This window comes from Pogona vitticeps, chromosome 5 (assembly GCF_051106095.1).
Source record: "Pogona vitticeps strain Pit_001003342236 chromosome 5, PviZW2.1, whole genome shotgun sequence".
Lineage (NCBI taxonomy): Eukaryota > Metazoa > Chordata > Lepidosauria > Squamata > Agamidae > Pogona > Pogona vitticeps.
The window spans coordinates 196,880,086-196,898,998 of NC_135787.1; the positions used below are offsets into that span (position 1 = coordinate 196,880,086).

The 18,913-nt window shown below is 50.5% G+C and overlaps 1 protein-coding gene across 1 annotated transcript in view; it reads right to left on the minus strand.

The window, feature by feature from the left end:
• Positions 1–13,313, minus strand: part of SBF1 (SET binding factor 1) — a 47,624-nt gene extending 34,311 nt beyond the window's left edge. The window contains 1 exon segment of the mRNA XM_073002325.2: positions 13,156–13,313. Coding sequence (XP_072858426.2) covers positions 13,156–13,210 — 55 coding nt within the window. The 5' untranslated portion in view covers positions 13,211–13,313.
• Positions 13,314–18,913: the final 5,600 nt, after the last annotated feature.

Below are 18,913 nucleotides of genomic sequence, written 5' to 3' on the forward strand. Positions count from 1 at the left end.
GGGACTGCCTCTTTGCCTAAGCATGCTGGGCGAGGGTCTCTTCAAATTGGGATGTAACGCCTGCCTCCAGGCTGAGCATTCAGATGTCAGGGTTTCTCATCTGCTGAGATCCATTTCCAAGGCCTTCAGATCCTACTTGCAGATATCCTTGTATCGCAGCTGTAGTCTCCCTCTGGGGTGATTTCCCTGCACTCATTCTCCGTACAGGAGATCCTTTGGAATCAGACCATCAGCCATTCTTACAACATGCCCGAGCCAATGTAGACATTGCTGTTTCAGTAATGTATACATGCTAAAAATTCCAACTCCATCTAGGACTACTCTATTTGGAACTTTGTCCTGCCAGGTGATGCCGAAAATGCGTCGGAGGCAACACATATGGAAGGTATTCAGCTTTTTCTCCTGCCGTGCATGAAGGGTCCAGGACTCACTGCAGGACAGGAGTGTGCTTAGGACACAGGCTCTATAGACCTGGATCTTGGTCTATGCTGTCAGCTTCTTATTGAGCCATACTCCAGCAGCTCGGTAAAGGGGGGGCCAAGAAGGCTGGCGGCTCAACACGCAAGAGCTGGGTGCTGTCTTTGAAGTATGGCTCCTTTTGGTGGTTGTGGGTTTTTCGGGCTCTTTGGCCGTGTTCCGAAAGTTGTTCTTCCTAACGTTTTGCCCATCTCTGTGGCCGGCATCTTCAGAGGACAGAGTCTGTTCTCTGAAGATGCCGGCCACAGAGATGGGCAAAACGTCATTTGGTGCTGACCTATAAAAGGATCTTTCACAGTAAATCTAACTGGAGCAACTCACGGCACTGCTTTGGACTGCTCAGCCCTAAATGTTCCCTTTCCTCCTCCCTTCTCTAATCACAGTTACCACTCTGATGGCAGAAAGTGAGGGGGAATTAAGGAACCTTGTAATGAGGGTGAAAGGGGAGAGTGCAAAAAACGGTCTGAAGCTCAAAATCAAAAAAACTAAGATCATGGCCACTGGTCCCATCACCTCCTGGGAAATAGAAGGGGAAGATATGGAAGCAGTAACAGATTTTACTTTCTTGGGCTCCATGATCACTGCAGATGGTGACAGCAGCCACGAAATTAAAAGACGCCTGCTTCTTGGGAGGAAAGCGATGACAAACCTTGACAGCATCTTAAAAAGTAGAGACATCATCTTGCTGACAAAGGTCCACATAGTCAAAGCTATGGTTTTTTAAGTAGCAAAGTATGGAAGTGAGAGCTGGACCATAAAGAAAGCTGACCACCGAAGAATTGATGCCTTTGAATTGTGGTGCTGGAGGAGGCTCTTGAGAGTCCCCTGGACTGCAAGGAGAACAAACCAATCCATTTTGAAGGAAATCAACCCTGAGTGCTCACTGGAAGGACAGATCCTAAAGCTGAGGCTCCAGTACTTTGGCCATCTCATGAGAAGAGAAGACTCCTTGGAAAAGATCTTGATGTTAGGAAAGTGTGATGGCAAGAGAAGGGGACGACAGAGGATGAGATGGTTGGACAGTGTCATTGAAGCAACCAACATGAATTTGACACAACTACGGGAGGCAGTGGAAGATAGGAGGGCCTGGCGTGCTCTGGTCCATGGGGTCACGAAGAGTCGGACACGACTGAACGACTAAACAACAACAATGTCCATGCCTATGATCTTTTGGGCTTGTGCACCTCTGCCCCCCAAGGGTGAACAAAGCTATGTAATAAAGAGAAAGAAGGACTGCAATGTATGAAGACTTGGGACAAATAAATTAAAACATACCAGTTTTTAAGTCACCAAAAATTCCCTGTTCGTTTTTCTGCTGTATTGATAACAGCCTAATACACAGCAACAACTTCTCTAGAAATGCCATCATCATCAGGGTTCTTTATGCATTCAATGAAAGAAAGGTAGAGATGGAAACTTCCAGATCTGGGAAAAGTACTGTATTTCAGTTGTGAATCTCCTCCTGTCAGGCTGATTTTGTTTAAATCAAATCCATTTAAATTACAATTTAAATCATGATTTACATTTTTAAAAACTGGATTTTTGACAATTTAAACTAAAAATTGTTTTTATTTAAATCATGATTTAAAGCATTTTTAAAAAATCATTTATTTTTATCCACCCTGCACCTGCCAAAATAAAGCTAGAAGCAAAAGCTTACGTGCCTTGAGTCAATCAGCAGTTGGTCTTTTCCCAGTTCCTCAATAGTTAAAGATGTCTGTCTCACCAGGGGCAATTTTTGACCAATGAAAAGGTCTCCCACGCCCCCATCCTAAGGCTTCCAAAAACTTCCAGGGAAAAAGGGTGACCCAGGGAGCTTCAGAAGCTGAAACGGGGGGGGGGGGGGGGCAGGATAGAAAACATTAAATTAATTGAAATTAATTACAGTATTTCTGGCAGCCCCAGTTACTACATGATGCCTTCACACCCAAATGGACAGCAAAACAAGCTCTTTGCAGCTGTCCTTCCATGTCCATCACTTTCTGTTCGTGCACAGCTGCTGGCCTGGGAAAGAGAAGGAAGGATCCTTCCCGAGAAGGTGGCATACAACAGCACATCCTGTTCTCCACCATCCCCCCCCCACGGGCCACCCAGGTTCATCTGTACCCTGACACCGGACATCTCAGAGTGTGTCCCACAGAAGATAGCACTGTGTCATCCACTTGGCCAAATCCAGCGACAGGAAAGTGCCTGTAAATTGAAAACCACCCACCCCCAATCACCTACAAGTGTTCATTCCAAACAGGTTTATTCCTGCAAGTGCCATACAGAGAGGCAGTCCTTGGGTGCAGCAAGCAGCGCCACTCCCGCAGCTGACCCCACCACCACCACCACGCTCCTGGTGTGCAAAGTCATGTTTGAGGCTGGGCAGAAAGACCACATTGGGGGACCTTCCCTCTAGAGCCACTCGTGTTAGCAACACAGACAATGCCTGCCCTGTTCTCTTTCGCCTGCCTGGGGTTGGAGAGGACCTTCAGAAGAATGGGCGGCCCTTGGGAGAACAACGAGGAGGCTTTGTGCCAAGCAGCTGAGGGACTGGATCCGTCACCCTCCTCTGAGGACAGGGCCTGCCCTTCCTGCAAGCGCACCCCTGAAAGAGCATCTCTGGGTTCTTTCCACCTTGGGAACCACCTTGGACTGGCTTTGCCACAGAAGTCTTTCTCAAGAGCATCTGGTCATGAGCACCTGAGCAGCCCCTGCTCCAGCACAGTCGCCAAAGCAGCCACACTTCTGTGAGTGCCACTTCGACATGTAACATCTTGAAAGTCAGAGGGAAAAGCCCCTAAAGATTGTTCCAAGCTGGGTAAAAGGGTAAGAAACTGGAGGTGGCTTCTAGTGCAAATCAATGTGAAATGAGGCATCCAAGAGAAGGGGTGAGGTTTTTTGTGTTTCCCCCCCCGCCCCGCAAACCATGTGACAATCTATCCACAGGGAGAGGGAGAGAGAAACAGAGTGAGTCAGAATCAGCTATATGGCCTCTATGGAAAGTGCATTTACATCATCAGTTCAGTCTTTGTAGTGAAACAGCAAACACTGCCTCAATTAGGATCCATGCTGTTATATACCCTGGTTCTGACCATAGAGCATTACCCCCACCTCTAAAAAAAGTATCACAGCAATGAAAAAAGTACAAGAAAGGGTAAACAAAGCAAACCGGGGATTAAGGCACACCAGTCGGCTCAAAGCTCTGCAACTTTCATGGTTTAGAAAAACAAAAAAACCAAAGTAGGTGAGCATTATGACATGCATCATGACAGAGGTCTTGTTTAGCAAACGCTGTAAAGAAAATGAAAAGAACAATTCTTTCTTCTTCTGTCCTAATTTAGTTCACCAAACGGCACTGAGGGGCAGAAAGTTCAAAGGATGGTAACTTTAAGCAAGGCACGGCTGATTCACTACGTGACACCATGATGGTAAAAAAAATATACGTAGCTGGCCTTTTGAAAAAGATGAGACAGATCCATAGCAGAAGACAGGTCCACCAAAAGCTTGTTTGTTCATTTATTTATTTAAAAAATATTTATGCAATCCAGTACCCAAAGCTCTCTCTGCACAATATGCTAAGCAGACAAGAAAAACTGAAACAGAAAAACCTAAACCATGGAGTACAAAACAAGGGCCCCTCTTATTCCTCTGCTACTTGACCCTGCCCTGACCAGGACCAGGCGCCCCCCCCGCACGCACGCACGCACGCACGCACGCACACACACACACACACACACACCCCGGTGGTGTCAGGTAGGGAAGTCTTTCTTCCAGGGGCCTCCTTTCTGGAAAGGCTGCTGTGGGCGGCACCTGAGACCCTCGGCAAGCGTGGCTTTGGGACTCCACCGCAGAGCTACAGAGCTTCTCCTAGGACTGGCAGAAAAAAGCTTCAAAATACAAGAAAACGTTTTGGTTTAAAAAAAAAAGACAAAGGGCCTCAGGTATGGGCAGTTTGGTGACCGGACAAGTATCCTAAAGTGTCCTGGGGTCCCAACCCCTGTAAGATTTTATAGGTGACAACTAACCATTTGAACTGGGCCCAGAAAGGCCTCTTGAATCAGAAAAGCTACCAGAGGGTTTCCTCAGATCAGACCTTCCAGCCACCCTCAAGGAAGCGGCTGTGTTTGCCAAACTGCCTTGAAAGACAGACCAATGCAAAGCAGAGCATGGGAAGTTAATTCTGAGGGTCACAGAGCAGTGAAGCTGTGTTATACCTGCTCAGAAGAGGGACATAGCAAGACGACCACTAAAACGGGCCAGTCTCTCTGTGCCATGCCAGGGACTGGTGTGTGAAGGAGAGCGCCGTGGAAGGGGAACACAGCCATAAAGGGTCTGGAAACCAGGCCCTGTGAGCAACAAGGGGCAGCAGCTGGGCACGAGAAGGGAAGATGGACAGGCGACAGGACTGCCATCTTCAGAGACCAGAGATCTATGGTGACACATCCCTTAGTTGCATCCCATTTGGATCACTGCAACACGCTCCGTGTGGGGCTACCTTGGAAGATGGCTTGGAAACTTTAGCAGGTTCAAAAGACCGCAGACAGACGGCTGTCTGGAGCCGTTACAGGGATGGTAACCTTCTCTTGCAAGAACAGCCCCACTGGCTGCGGATCCATTTCTGGGCCGAATTCAAAGGGCTGGTTATGACCTACAGAGACCCATATATGGCTTGAAGGACCGAATCTCCCCATCTAACCCTTCCCATCTCAGAGATCTTCAGGAGAGGGTCTTTCCTCAGTTCTGTTGCACTCACAGTGAGTGAGGACTCGAGAGAGGGCATTTTGACGCCTACTCCAGGCCTCCAGGGTTGCCTCCCATGTCAGACCAGGTTGGCCCCCTCTTTACCGTTCTTCCACAGGAAGGTGGAAAACTTCTTTTTTAGGTTAGCTTTTAACCTCTTAACCTTGTAGAAGTGCATTTAGGAGATGCAATACATTGTTATTACTATTTTATTATATTTTTTAAAAAAAATCAGTTATTTAAACAGGTTTTAACTTTTTAAAACTATTGGTGTCTTTAACATTCTTTTTGTTACTCTATTTTAATGATTTACCTCTTAACCTCAGACCCTGATGTTAGGAAAGTGTGAAGGCAAGAGGAGAAGGGGACGACAGAGGATGAGATAGTTGGACAGTGCCCTGAGTACTCACTGGAAGGGACAGATCCTGAAGCTGAGGCTCCAATACTTTGGCCATCCCATGAGAAGAGAAGATTCCCTGGAAAAGACCCTGATTTTGGGAAAGTGTGAAGGCAAGAGGAGAAGGGGACGACAGAGGATGAGATAGTTGGACAGTGTCACCGAAGCAACCAACATGAATTTGACCCAATTCCTGGAGACAGTGGAAGACAGGAAGGCCTGGCGTGCTCTGGTCACGAAGAGTCGGACACGACTTAAAAACTAAACAACAGCAACAAGTATGTACTTTTCTATTTCTGTACACCACCAAGGAAACATCAGGGATAGACTTCTGCATCGAAAAGTAGAAGGGTGTTTCCTGCTGAAGCTGCCCTTGCCGTTCCTTACAGTGATGATGCTACTGGAAACAGAGGGTTCAAGAGGCTGATGCAGCCAAGGAGATAAGCTGGCAAAGGGAGACCCTTCCCAGCGCTGCTTAACGGGTCTGTGATGCCTTGACCCCAAAAGGCAAATGGTGACAAAGCACAGCTGGGGGGGGGGGGCGGAGAGACAGCTCCATGAGCAGCACATGGGAAGCTGTCTTACATGAAACAGCCAAGCCACTGAGCTCAGTGGGCAGCAGTGGGTGCAGCCCCTGACCAGGGTTTTTCTCTTCTGTCTTTTCCCTCCAGCCTGACCTGAAGACCTGACAAAGATTGCACTGTGCCATGGAGGTTCTACCGTGAACAGTGTGCTGTCACTGTGCATAACTTTTTGGTTACTTTTTGCTAGTTGCTTGGTACCTCTCCCTACAAGAAGCTTAAAAGCCAGGGGAGTGGAGAAAACAAACTGTATCTTTCTCTAAGCTTTTAAAACAAAGTTTTATATTGGCAGTTGAGGTTCACGGCAGGGCCCCTTCATCTGAAAAAGAGGGCCCTGGCTTCCCTCAAGCACAGTGCCAACCCTCTGTGCATCCTGGCCTCCCCAAACAGCACAGGGATCTTTCTTTCATCAGTCACAAAGGCTGCAGCCTGGAGAAGTTCAGAACTATAGTGCTTCTATATAAGGGAAACATCTGACATGCCATGACTGCCTCAAAACCCTCAGCTTCCTGATGTCTCTGCTCCCCACAAACATGATACTGTGGTGAGACAAGCGGGCTCACTTGACAGAAACGGCTCCTGTAAGCAGCACGACGGTGGATAAAAATCTATGTGTTTTTTAAATCAAATTTATTTAAATCACTACTTGATTTTTTAAAATTATTTTTTTATTTAAATCACTTTTAAAATGCTTTTTTAAAAAAATGAAGTAGTGATTTAACTCAGCACTCATTCTGGCTACAGACATGTTACAGGAAGTGAGCACCCACGCCAACCTGCCACCTGGCACTGGAGACATCTGTGGTTCTGATGCATGCAGCACCACCAAGAGAAGCCTTTTCATTGTCTTCACTGCTGCCCAGTGGACACAATTATGTGCTCCAACACATGTCTGGTCAACCTCCCTGAAGGTATCTCTCATGACATGTGCTCTCTAGCCGCCACCACCATCTGGCCTGCTTCTTCGTTCACAGCCCTCCGAACACAAAGGAACCAAATGGGCGCCATAATGTTGGACAGAGCATCCGGGAGCCCTTCTGAGGAAAGATGTGCCCTCCACATGAGAGAGACTAGAGCCCCAACGGGATTGCCGGTTCCATCTGCCCAAAAATAAGGAATAAGGATACACGAAGGAATTCTTCAGTCGATCCCAGTCGTGAGGCAACTCTGCCAAAGAGAGCCAGAAGGCTTGGGGCCAGTTCTGCAAACCTCCAAGATGGATCAAAGCAACGCAAAGGCGTGCCTCTCCCCAAGGCTTCTGGCTTTGAGTCTTGAGTTTCTCCTACCAAGAATAGCCCTCCTGGCAGGACCTCCCGCCCGACTGGGGAGATAACTCTTTTGTGCCAATGGCTGAGCTGGAGACGGGTGGATAGCAATTATGGCTCATGTTGTGGTCAGCAAAGGCAACTAGAAATGGCAAAGACCTAACACCCCCCCCCCCCCTCTCTCAGAAGAACAGACATGGGCAAAAACAGACAACTCTTCTATGATCAGGTAGGTATGGCTTGTATTATTTGTGAACCAAGGTGAGATCCCACCCCCACCCCGTCTCAGCAAGAATGCTCTCCAGCCCAATGACTCTCATTTTGTGCTGCTGAATAGCTTTCATAGGAGTGACCCTGCAGAAAACCCTCCTTAAGTAAGTAAAGGGAACACTGTGCAGAAAGCTTTCGTTCACAGCTGTTTCCCTATAACAAAATACAGTATGTAAAATCTACAGAGAGGCAGGCCAGGAGACTTTGGATTACTCTCCCAGGCATGACAAAGGCTTTATATACAGTCAACAAAGGAGGTTTTAATTGTTATAGCAACCAAAGAGCACACATGCTTGCTTGGGAAATACATGAGTGACAAAACTAAAACCGGATGTACAAGGGTTAACTGGGGTAGCATAACTTTTCCTGGACATTTTGGGGGGAAGGGAGGAGAATGTCAGGTAAAAAGTACCCAGTGTGGCATTTGGGCTGCAGTTATGACCTGCCGATTTCCTGTCCCTGCCATTCTACATTCTCTACCAGGTGGAGCCCACCGGGAACTTGAATTGGTTAAGCCCTGAACACCTTTCTTGCCACTGGGGCACATGGAGTGGCAAAGCCCCAAATGGTGAAGCTATCCTTTCCAGTCTCCCCATGAGTCAGTCATTCTAGAGCTGAAGGTTTGAGTCATGAACACCCTGCTTTGCACCTGAACTGAGCCCCAAGGCCTAAAGCCGCCAGGAGGCTCAGCCAGTGGGGCCTGAGCACAGCAGAAACCTGCCTTCCTTAAGCATAATCTCACTATTATTAACCTGAAGGCAGTTCCTGAACTAAAGGCTCTCGTTAAGCCTTCAGAAGAAACGGAGCATCGGTACTAAGGCAGAATCCAGGCCTCAGGAGAGCTCCTTCTGCCCATTTTATGATTAGTCTCCAGCTACTCACCCCATTCCAGCCACGCGCCTTCTTGTTCCCCAGCATACACTCCCTTGCACTCAAAGCAGTACATATTGGACACATTCTGCTTCTCTCTCTCTCTCTCTCTCTCTCTCTCTCTCACACACACACACACACACACACACACACACACACACTGCAAAATACTCCTGGCTAGGGCATACAAGAAGACAGAACAGGGCTGGACTGGCAGATATCTGTGTGACTCACCCTAGATCAACCGGGGTTTCTCACTAAAAACAGCAAAGAAAACTGACTGATTCCATTCCAGTGATCCTTACAAACAAAACAGGACTATCAAGTGACAACTCAGCTCTTTGGCCAACTCTACTCCCTCCTTTGAGAGCCTTGTGTTAGAAAGCCTGGCTTTTTGTACCAACTCAGATGTAGACCTGGACTCTTTGGTGTACTGAGTATATGGCTCATAATCACCTGTCCCGCTCCTGATCTCACCAAACCACCCTTGTATTTTCAACAGGGATATTGCCTCCTTTTGCAGCTGCTTTTAAAGAGCACATAAATGAGCGCTGAGCATTTCACCCAACATTTCTGGCTTCTGAATGGGAAGCCTTGGCTTGGGGGTACCTCAGGCGTCCCAAAGGAATCCCCATCTACAGTACAGCACCATCCTGACTGCGCAATTTTCTTGACTGGCTAGAAGAAAAGCATACCTTGTGCTCAAGCACAACATAGAGCACCCAGAACTCTGCATGCAGGAAACCCAAAGGTTATTTCTTTGAGATCTCCAAGTAGCTACTGATGGGCAAATGTGATGTCAGGTGCTACACACAGGCAGGGGTGATGGTCAAACATTTAGCCTTGTATCATTTCTGGGGCTGCAGATAGCAGCCAACATTGCACAGATGTATGCTGTCCAGGTTCTGCCAGTGACCTGTAGATGAGTCTAGTGGCATTTCAGCTTGGCTTATCCCATTTTCCTTTGATTTCTGTTCAATGACTAAAACGACCAAGGTGCTTATCATAAGTTAAAACAACTAGAAAATATAATTAAAGCAATTCAACAGGAAAACCAAAACTAAGCAAGTGCACTCTGGCAAACATTTTGCATCCTAAGTGAAGCGTGCTGTTGACAAAGATATAGGAAGACTGGGGCTCAAGGATGACTCAGCCTGAACAAACACAAGGTAAGTATGCACTACTCTTCTAGAAGAACTCCTATTGGCTCTTGCCCCAGTTGGACTCCAGGTCAAAAAAACCTGCATGATTTGTATGTTTTCGCCAAGTATCTGTAACATAGCTAGCCACTGCGTGCATGTGTGAGTGCTCAACCTCAGCGTCCTGGCTTTATGACTGAAAGATCCGTGGTTGCATGTCACAACGGCATAAAAGCCTCACTTCCCCTTCTGGCTTGCTGATGTCATCTGTTTCTCTGTGAAAGCTCTGCAGCAAAGCACAGCCTGTGAGTCAGGATGCTCCAAATGCCAAGACCACACAACATATGCTGAGGAAAACAAGGCAGAGATCAGAAGGAACCCAGCTTAGTAGGAGGGTCCCAAGAGTAGCCAGATCTTCACAGGGAGGGCATGGCAGAAGCCATTTTCTACATAAAGACTCTTGCAGCTCTCCGCACACTGAACCCAGAATGCTTGCTGTTCAGGCGGCAGGAACACACACACACATACACATGCGCGCGCGCGCACACACACACACACACCCATACACAAAGATTATGGGGCTTAAGCAGACAAAAACGACACTATGTGATTGCAACCAACAGCTCTCCTAGACAGCACTTACACTGGCTCACACTGGACTATTTAACCTTCTCATTTAACCCATTTGTCATATGAAATTTGAAATTTGTCCTTCATCAGACGGCAATTTTGATCCTCAGACACAATTATCAGCACAATAACCAAAGCCAAAGCTTTAAAGTCAAAACAGAAACCTAACAGCATTTTAAGGAAAACTTTCTCAGCAACATGGCTCTTGAATAAGTGTATCAGCTTCGCGGAGTGGAGCAAGCCTGCGCAAAGTCTGTGAGCTGAATTCAGGTGTTTACCAAGGGCCACTATGGTGCATGGATGCATTTTCCCTGCATGCGTGCACACCTTTACCTCTTACTGCCCTATTCAGTGGCATTTGGAAGCCCACAAGCAGTAAGAGGCTTTGAGACTGCTGCGGAAACTTCAGGTGGTGCAGAATGCGGCGGCCAGACTTCTTAGTGGGGTGAAAAAATTCCAACACATTTCACCTACTCTGGCCGCATTGCATTGGCTGCCCATCCGATTCCGCATCGACTTCAAAGTGTTGATGCTTGCATACAAAGCCCTAAACGGTTTAGGGCCTCGATACTTGGCGGAACGCCTTCTACCACCAAGATCTACCCGTGTCACTTGCGCGAGCCAGGAGGTGAGGCTGAGGAGCCTAACGCCGAGGGAGGCCCGGAAGGAAAAGACAAGAAATCGGGCCTTCTTGGCGGTGGCTCCTCGCCTCTGGAACAACCTTCCCCCTGATATTCGCGCGGCCCCCTCGCTGGGTATTTTCAAAAAGCAACTAAAAACACTGATGTTTCGGCAGGCCTTCCCCCCTAGCTAATCCCTGATTCCCCTTCTCTTTTCTTTCCTTTCAATTGTTGAAAGTTTTTCTTTATGTAATTCTGTTGTATTTATTGTTGTACCCCTTGCTGTAAGCCGCCTAGAGTGGTCTATCGACTAGATAGGCGGGATATAAATAAAATAAATAAATAAATAAAAATAAATAAGAGAAACACCCTCAGAGCTTGGAATTTGACACTGCTAATGCAGAGCACAGGAAGCATCACTAAGAAAGGTTGATAAGGAGTGAGAGACACAAAGCAAGAACACCAGCAGCTGAAGGAAAATAGAAGGTTGGGGTAAACCTGGATGAACACAAACAGTTGTTAAGAATGTCCCGGGTTCTTTTGGCAGGTCACAACATTGACACAATCCAAAGACTTATCTGGACGAGTTCAGAAGGATTTCTCTGATTTTGGAAACATGGAGGACACTCAGCAGAGAGCAGCCATGGTGGGGGCTGAAAGGGTTATCTTTGGCAAAGGCAGAAAAAAATGGCTGAGCTTGACCAGGCCATGCGTGCTCAGCTTTACCTGCTGCACAGTTTTCAACTACTTTCTCCATCAGCCATCACAAAATAACTTTTGCCTTGCTGACCAAACTGACCTGACGTTCTTCCAGAACTGCATATGATGTGCTTGGAAAGCCCTCAAAGGCAGACCTGTGTGCCGTTAGGAGCCATCAAGTCAAATTCAACTTACTGTGATCTCGTAGGGTTTCCAAGGCAAGTCAGATATTCAACAGAGGGGTCTTACCGGTTCCCCCTCGAGTTCTCATGACGAGGAGGGGGCCCAGGTCGCCTGAGTCCTAGTCCATGGCTCAGTCTGCTCTGCCACACAGGGCAACTGAGGCAACTCGCCCACCTCAACTGAATCTCCTAATCTGGGGCCCCCGGCCTACCTACCAAGATCAGCAGGCCTGTTCTATGAGAAGGGACGCCCCACCTGCAGCCAGGAGCTTCCCTTTTTTATTCTCCCTCTCCCTGTGATCCTCTCTAAAGGGACCACCTTTCCTTTAAAAACTGCACCGCTGGTAAGCATCGGCTTCTTCTTCGTCCCCACCCATGGAAGGAAACTAGGTAAGGAAACTGAACTACCCCTGCAGGGAGGTCACGAAGCCCGATGGCACGGGCGGGGAGGGGGGGGCCAGGATCTGGCAAGGCTGGCACGAAACACCCTCAAACCCCCCCCCCGCGCGCGCGCTTTCTCCGGAGGCCCCCCGGGAGCAGGAGCGACGACCCTTCGGAGAGGAATCCACCGTCTCCAGGCCGGCGATCGCGCCCCTGCGGGCCTCCTTTCCTCCTCGTGGGGGGCTGACTCTCGAGGAGGAGGCGCTGTTTTCCTCAGAAGGGCCCCCCTCCGGGCCCCCGCTCCGTCCGGCCTCCTCCGAGGCACCTGCTGGCCCAGGGCCGGTCAGGCGCTCCTCCGGAGCCCCGCAGGGCGCCTGACCGCGGCCTCCCCTCCCTCTCTCCCTGGGCTACGGCCGCCTACGAGGCACCGGGGCCGCATCTGGCCGAGAAGGCCCGCCGAAGGCGTCTCTGGCGCCGAAGAGCCAGCCGGCAGCCAGCCATCCATCCCTCCAGTCATCCGCCCGCCCGCCTGCCCAGCCCCCGTCGCGGCCTCGGAAGCTCCGAAGTGTCCCGGAACACCGCCTCCAGCCCTTCCCAGGCCGCGACGCCCCCGCCCCGGCCTCCCCCGGACCAGGGCGATGGGTGGGCGAGGGAGGCGCCGGCGGCAGGAGGTTCCCCCCCTCTCCTCCTCCTCCTCCGGGGCAGGGGAAGCGGGGCGCTGCTGCCGGCGACGGCTCTCCGCCGGGCAGGAGGAGGAGGAGGAGGAGGAAGCGCCGCCGGCTCGCCCCTGCCCGCCACCGACCCCGCAGCCGAGCGAGCGGGCGAGCGGGCGGGCCAGCCGGGCAGCGGAGGGGCGGCGGCGGCGGCTGCCTCCTGCCCTTCCCTTCCCTTCCGTTCCCTTCCGGGCGGAGCGACTCACCGCGCTTGCCCGGGGCAAAGGCGACCACCACGAAGTAGTCGGCGAGCCGGGCCATGGCTGCCGCTGCGGGTCCTTCGCGCGGCGCTCCGCCTCATCCCCGCCCGGCCGCCGCCTCAGCCGCCGCCATCTTGCCTGGGAGGTGGGACCCAGCCCGCGGCCCGGGCGCAGGCGCGCAGCCGGAGCGAGCCAATGGGAGGCGGCCCGGCAGCCGGAGCGCGGCCCCATTGGCCTGCGGCGCGCAGGTGGGCCGCCTCTTCCGGTTCCCGGGTGGCGTCGGGAGAGGCCTGCCGGGTCCTTCCGCCGCCAAGTCCCAGTGGGGGCGGGGCCTTCTTCGCAGGAGGAGGAGGAGGAGGAGGAGGAGGAGGAGTTATTCCGGGGTGGGTCGGTGGGGCGGTGGGGGGAGAGAGAGACCGAGAGGGTCCCGATCCTTCCCTCCTTGAGAGGTCTGGAGGCGGCCCGTCTGTTCCCGGCGAGGCCTCGGCCCTCTCGCCTCCTCCGCCCTCCCCGACCGGGCGGGGTGGGGGTGGCCTTCCTCCCCCTCCCGCTTTCTTGAGCCGAGGGGAGGGGGCGGAGGGGGGGCACCGGCTGGGGGGGGCTCCTCGCTCGGCGGCTCGGGACCCTCGGCGGGCTGGGAAAGCGAGGGGAGCGACAGTCGCCGTTCAGGCCGCTCCCCCCCCCCCCGGCAGGAGCGCCCGCGGGCCGGAGGGGGGGCGCTGCGGGTCCCTCCCGGAGAATCGGGGCCCCGGTGGGGATGGCGGGGTGGGGGGGGGGTCGGACGCCTTCCTCGGGTCGGGAAAGGAGGAGGGCGGAAGGCGGCGGCGGCGGCGCCCTCGGGTCTTGAAGGCTCGGGAGGTGGCGTCGGGGGGGGGGGGGGAAGGATGATGATGATGATCCCGATCCGGGAGTTGCCAGGCCTGGTCGGTGTCTGGCCAGGAGTGCCTTTGCCCCCCCCAATGGAGCCGGCGGGTGTGGGGGGGGGAAGAGGGGTCGTTCGCTGCGCCCTGGCGGGAGGGGCCGGTCCGGCCACGGGGGTGACCGATGGGTGGGGGGGTGGCCGGCCGTTCAGGCCCTGCTCGCTCTCCGTGGGGCCAGGAGGCTGGAGCCGGCAGGCGGGGGGGGGGGAAACACCGGCAGTCCTCGCAAAAGAGAGGCCTCCCTCTCGGGCCAGCCCCCCCCATCACAGGCGGGACAGGCTTTCTCCGTCCCTGCTCCCAGACTCTGGAACTCCCTGCCACAGGAAGCGAACTCGGCCCCATCTCTACTCTGTTGTTCTACCTGTGCTTTTAACATTGTTCTTATTTATGTTTTAGTATGATATTTTTAACTTTCTTTTTTAACATAATAATTTATTACAGTATTTTAGCTTACAAAGTTGTTTGTTTAAGTACTGTAAACTGGTTTTGGTCCGTGGGAAGTAAAGTGCCCATGACTGGCTGATCACTCATTTTTGGTAGTTGGTAATTTATTTTCCTCTTCTTCCCTTTCCAGGCCTCTGGTCACTTGCTCCCTTGCTTTCTCTTGTGACATCCCCGCCCGCACCTTGAGGGTCCCGTGTTCCTACTGTCACCAGGTGGGCTGCCTGCTGCAAAATACTGTAAAGAGGCTAGATTAGATGCAGATCCTAGAAAAGTGAAGTTGGAGGGGGCCTACAAGGGACAGACTCTTCCTACCAGCCTCACTCTGTTCAGCTGCCCCCTCCCCTCCCCCCCCCCGGCCACTGGCACATTTCCAGACGGGGCTGTGGGGAAGAGGCCACGAAGCAGCCTTTTCTGCCGGCCCAGAGCCTCAGGCGGACGGGGTGCTTCTGCCCCTTCCCTCCATTCTAATGGGAATACCCGTGCAGGAGCGCTGGGGTGTGGGACGTGCCCCAACTCCCCGCTCCAATAAACTGCTGCTCCTGCAGGTGTGCACGTTTTGCCTTTGCTCCTCTCTGCCTCCACCACGGTCACTTCTGCACAGGCTTTCCCTTCTGGCACCAAGCTTGGCTTCTGAGTCCTTGTCACCCAGGAGCTGCCCTCTTGGTTCCTTTGTACAAAGCAGCCCTGAAGTCCTAGCCTTGCTTTGGAAATGGTGTCACGGAACATCTATACTGAACCTGAGGAGATGTCGCTTTGGTTCAAGTCTGCACAGCTTGTTTTTCACGTATATGTTGTTGTTTAGTTGCTAAGTCGTGTCCGGCTCTTCATGACCCCACGGAGGTCAGGCCCTCCTCTCTGCCACTGCCTCCCGGACTTTGGTCAAATTCATGTTGGTCGCTTCGCAGACACTGTCCAGCCATCTCGTCCTCTGTCGTCCCCTTCTCCTCTTGCCTTCACACTTTCCCAACATCAGGGTCTTTTCCAGGGAGTCTTCTCTTCTCATGAGATGGCCAAAGGACTGGAGTCTCAGCTTCAGGATCTGTCCTTCCAGTGAGCACTCAGGGTTGATTTCCTTCAAAATGGATTGGTTTGTTCTCTTTGCAGTCCAGGGGACTCTCAAGAGCCTCCTCCAGCACCACAATTCAAAAGCATCAATTCTTCAGCGGTCTGCTTTCTTTATGGTCCTGCTCTCACTTCCATACATCGCTACTGGAAAAACCATAGCTTTGACTATGCGGACCTTTGTCAGCAAGCTGATGTCTCTTGCTTTTTAAGATGCTGTCTGTTTGTCATTGCTTTCCTCCCAAGAAGCAGACGTCTTTTAATTCCGTGGCTGCTGTCACCATCTGCAGTGATCGTGGAGCCCAAGAAAGGAAAATCTGTCACTAGCTCCATATCTTTCCCTTCTATTTGCCAGGAGGTGATGGGACCAGTGGCCATGATCTTATTTTTTTTGCTTTTGTTTGTTTGTTTTTTATGTTGAGCTTCAGACCATTTTTGGCACTCCTCTTTCACCCTCATTATGAAGCATGAGCTTCTTTAATTCCTCCTCACTTTCTGCCATCAGAGTGGTATCATCTTCATATCTGAGGTTGTTGATATTTCTTTTGGCAATCTTAATTCCAGCTTGGAATTCATCCAGTCTGGCCTTTAGCATGATGTATTCTGCATATAAGTTAAATAATGGAGACAATATACAGGCTTCTATTTGCGAAGGCTTTCACGGCCGGGATCTAATGGTTGTTGTGGGATTTTCAGGCTCTTTGGCAATGTTCTGAAGGTTGTTCGTCCTGATGTTTCGCCAGTCTCTGTGGCCAGCAGCTTCAGAGGACTGGAGTAGGAACTCTGTCCATGCTCTGTTGGTGTTTGTTGGATAGTATTTATAGCTGTGGGAACGGCTTTTTGTCTTTTTTCAGGAGACAGGGTGATCAACATGTTTTTGTTGTGATGAGGGGGGAGGGAGAGATTATCTGTCACTGTGATTAATGGGTGTTGTTAGCTGGTCTTTTTTGTGGCTGGGCATTCCATTTTCTGTAACTTTCCCTATCTCCTTGCATTTTGTTCCCTTCTCTTCTCTGCTATTTGTAAGGCCTCATTGGACAGCCACTTTGCTTTCTTGCATTTCCTTTTCTTTGGGATGGTTTTTGTTGCTGCCTCCTGTACAATGTTACGAGCCTCCATCCATAGTTCTTCAGGCATTCTGTCCACCAAATCTAGTTCCTTAAATCTGTTCTTCACTTCCACTGAGTCTTCATAAGGGATTTGGTTTAGATTATACCTGAGTAGCCCAGTGGTTTTCCCTACTTCTTCAGTTTAAGGTTGAGTTTTGCTATAAGAAGCTGATGATCAGAGCCACAATCAGCTCCAGGTCTTGTTTTTGCTGACTGTACAGAGCTTCTCCATCTTTGGCTGCAGAGAACATAATCAGTCTGGTTTCGGTATTGCCCATCTGGTGATTTCCATGTGTAGAGTCACCTCTTGTGTTGGTTGTTGTGAGTTTTTCGGGCTCTTTGACGACCTCTGAAGATGCCCATGGCCACAGAGACTGGTGAAACGTCAGGAGGAACAACCTTCAGAACACTGCCAAAGAGCCCGAAATACCCACAACAACCATCAGATCCCGGCCGTGAAAGCCTTCGCCTCTTGTGTTGTTGCAAAAGAGTGTTTGTGATGACCAGCTTGTTCTTTTGACAAAACTCTCTTAGCCTTTGCTCTGCTTTGTTCTGAAGTGTTTATACGATATACTGTTAAATAGCGGGTTCAGGACTCCAGTTCATAAATCAGCATGCCTTTATTCAGCTCTTCTTAGCAATAAGATAAGGTGGAAGATGCCAAGTAAAACGCAGAGGTGCATTTTTACCATGCTTACCCAAGGAACTACCCCACTCCCACAAATTACTTCAAGCTGGTCAACAATTGAAACAGCACAGGCAACAACTGCTGCCACTGCTACACTCACAACATAACACATACATTCTTAGTTTTCATTTTAAACTGTCTCGTCATAGATGTGTCAAGGTGAGAAATATTCAGCTGGGGGTTTCCATTGACTACTGCACAGTCCTAACCAGAGTTAGCTTAAGTGTCACTGCCATTGTTTCTGAAAGATCGTCCATGACTATAAACGTCTATCACTGCTGCTACTCAGTAACTGTCCTCCAGGACTTTCTCACCTCCCATCACCTTTGGAACTGCCCATTGTAGATTTTACTGCTGTAGAGGGTGGATTCCCTGACACACCCAAACCCCCTCAGCATGCTAAGGTCTACATCCAAAAAGAGGCATTGTACTTTGCACCAATAATGAGAAGGCATAACTTACTGGAAAAGACAATAATGCTGTGAAAAGTTGAAAGCAGCAGGAAAAGAATCCCAAATATGAAATACTATAGATTGAATCAGTAAAGGGAAACCATGGCCTTGAGTTTGCAAGAGTTAAGGTAGGGTTCTCAGTGCCCAGAGATCCTTTTAGAGGTCATTCATTCATTGTTTTAGTTGCTATGCCGTGTTGTTACCCCATGGACCAAAGCACGCCAGGCCCTCCTGTCTTCCACTGACTCCCGGAGTTGGGTCAAAGTCATGCTGGTCGCTTCGGTGACGCTGTCCAGCCATCTCGTCCTCTGTCGTCCCCTTCTCCTCTTGCCTTCACACTTTCCCAACATCAGGATCTTTTCCAGGGAGTCTTCTCATGAGATGGCCAAAGGACTGGAGCCTCATTCATTCATAGGATTGCTTTAAGTCAGAGTTTACGTGGTGACACAGAACAGTAATGCATGCATTCTACATCAGTAACCTGGTGAACAAGCTAGAAGCGCCAACACTTTGCCTAATAAGATAGGTGTGACAGTCTCATCCACACTGTTGTGCTTTGGAGCGATACAGCATACAGTATGTGGTCCAATGCAAAGAGGAGTGTTCGGAGCTCTACATTGGAGAAACCAAACAGCCACTAAACAGGAGAATGGCCCAGCACAGGGGAAGCCACGGCTCAGGACCAGAATCCGCGGTGTTCCTAGGGCATTCATTGGATGACCAGGATGTACTCATTTTGGACAGAGAAGATAGGTGGATTTAGAGAAGGGTCAGGGAGGCCATACATGTGCATGTAAAAAATTCCTCACTCAACAGGTCGGGTGGTCTTATACAATCTTGTCTCCTGTTTATCATGCTGTTCTTTCATCCATCCCCAGAAGGTAAAGATAAAGCTTCCCCTAGACCAGTGGTTCTTAACGTGGGCGATAATGCCCCCCAGGGGGGCGATTTCATTTTTCAGGGGGGCAGTAGAACGAAAAGGGGCAGCGTGGGGGCGCTGGAGCAGAAGGGGGGCAGTAGGGGGGCGCTGGAGCAAGCCAAACCTGTGAAGATGGCTGCAGCCTTTTTACAATGTGCATTAATATATAT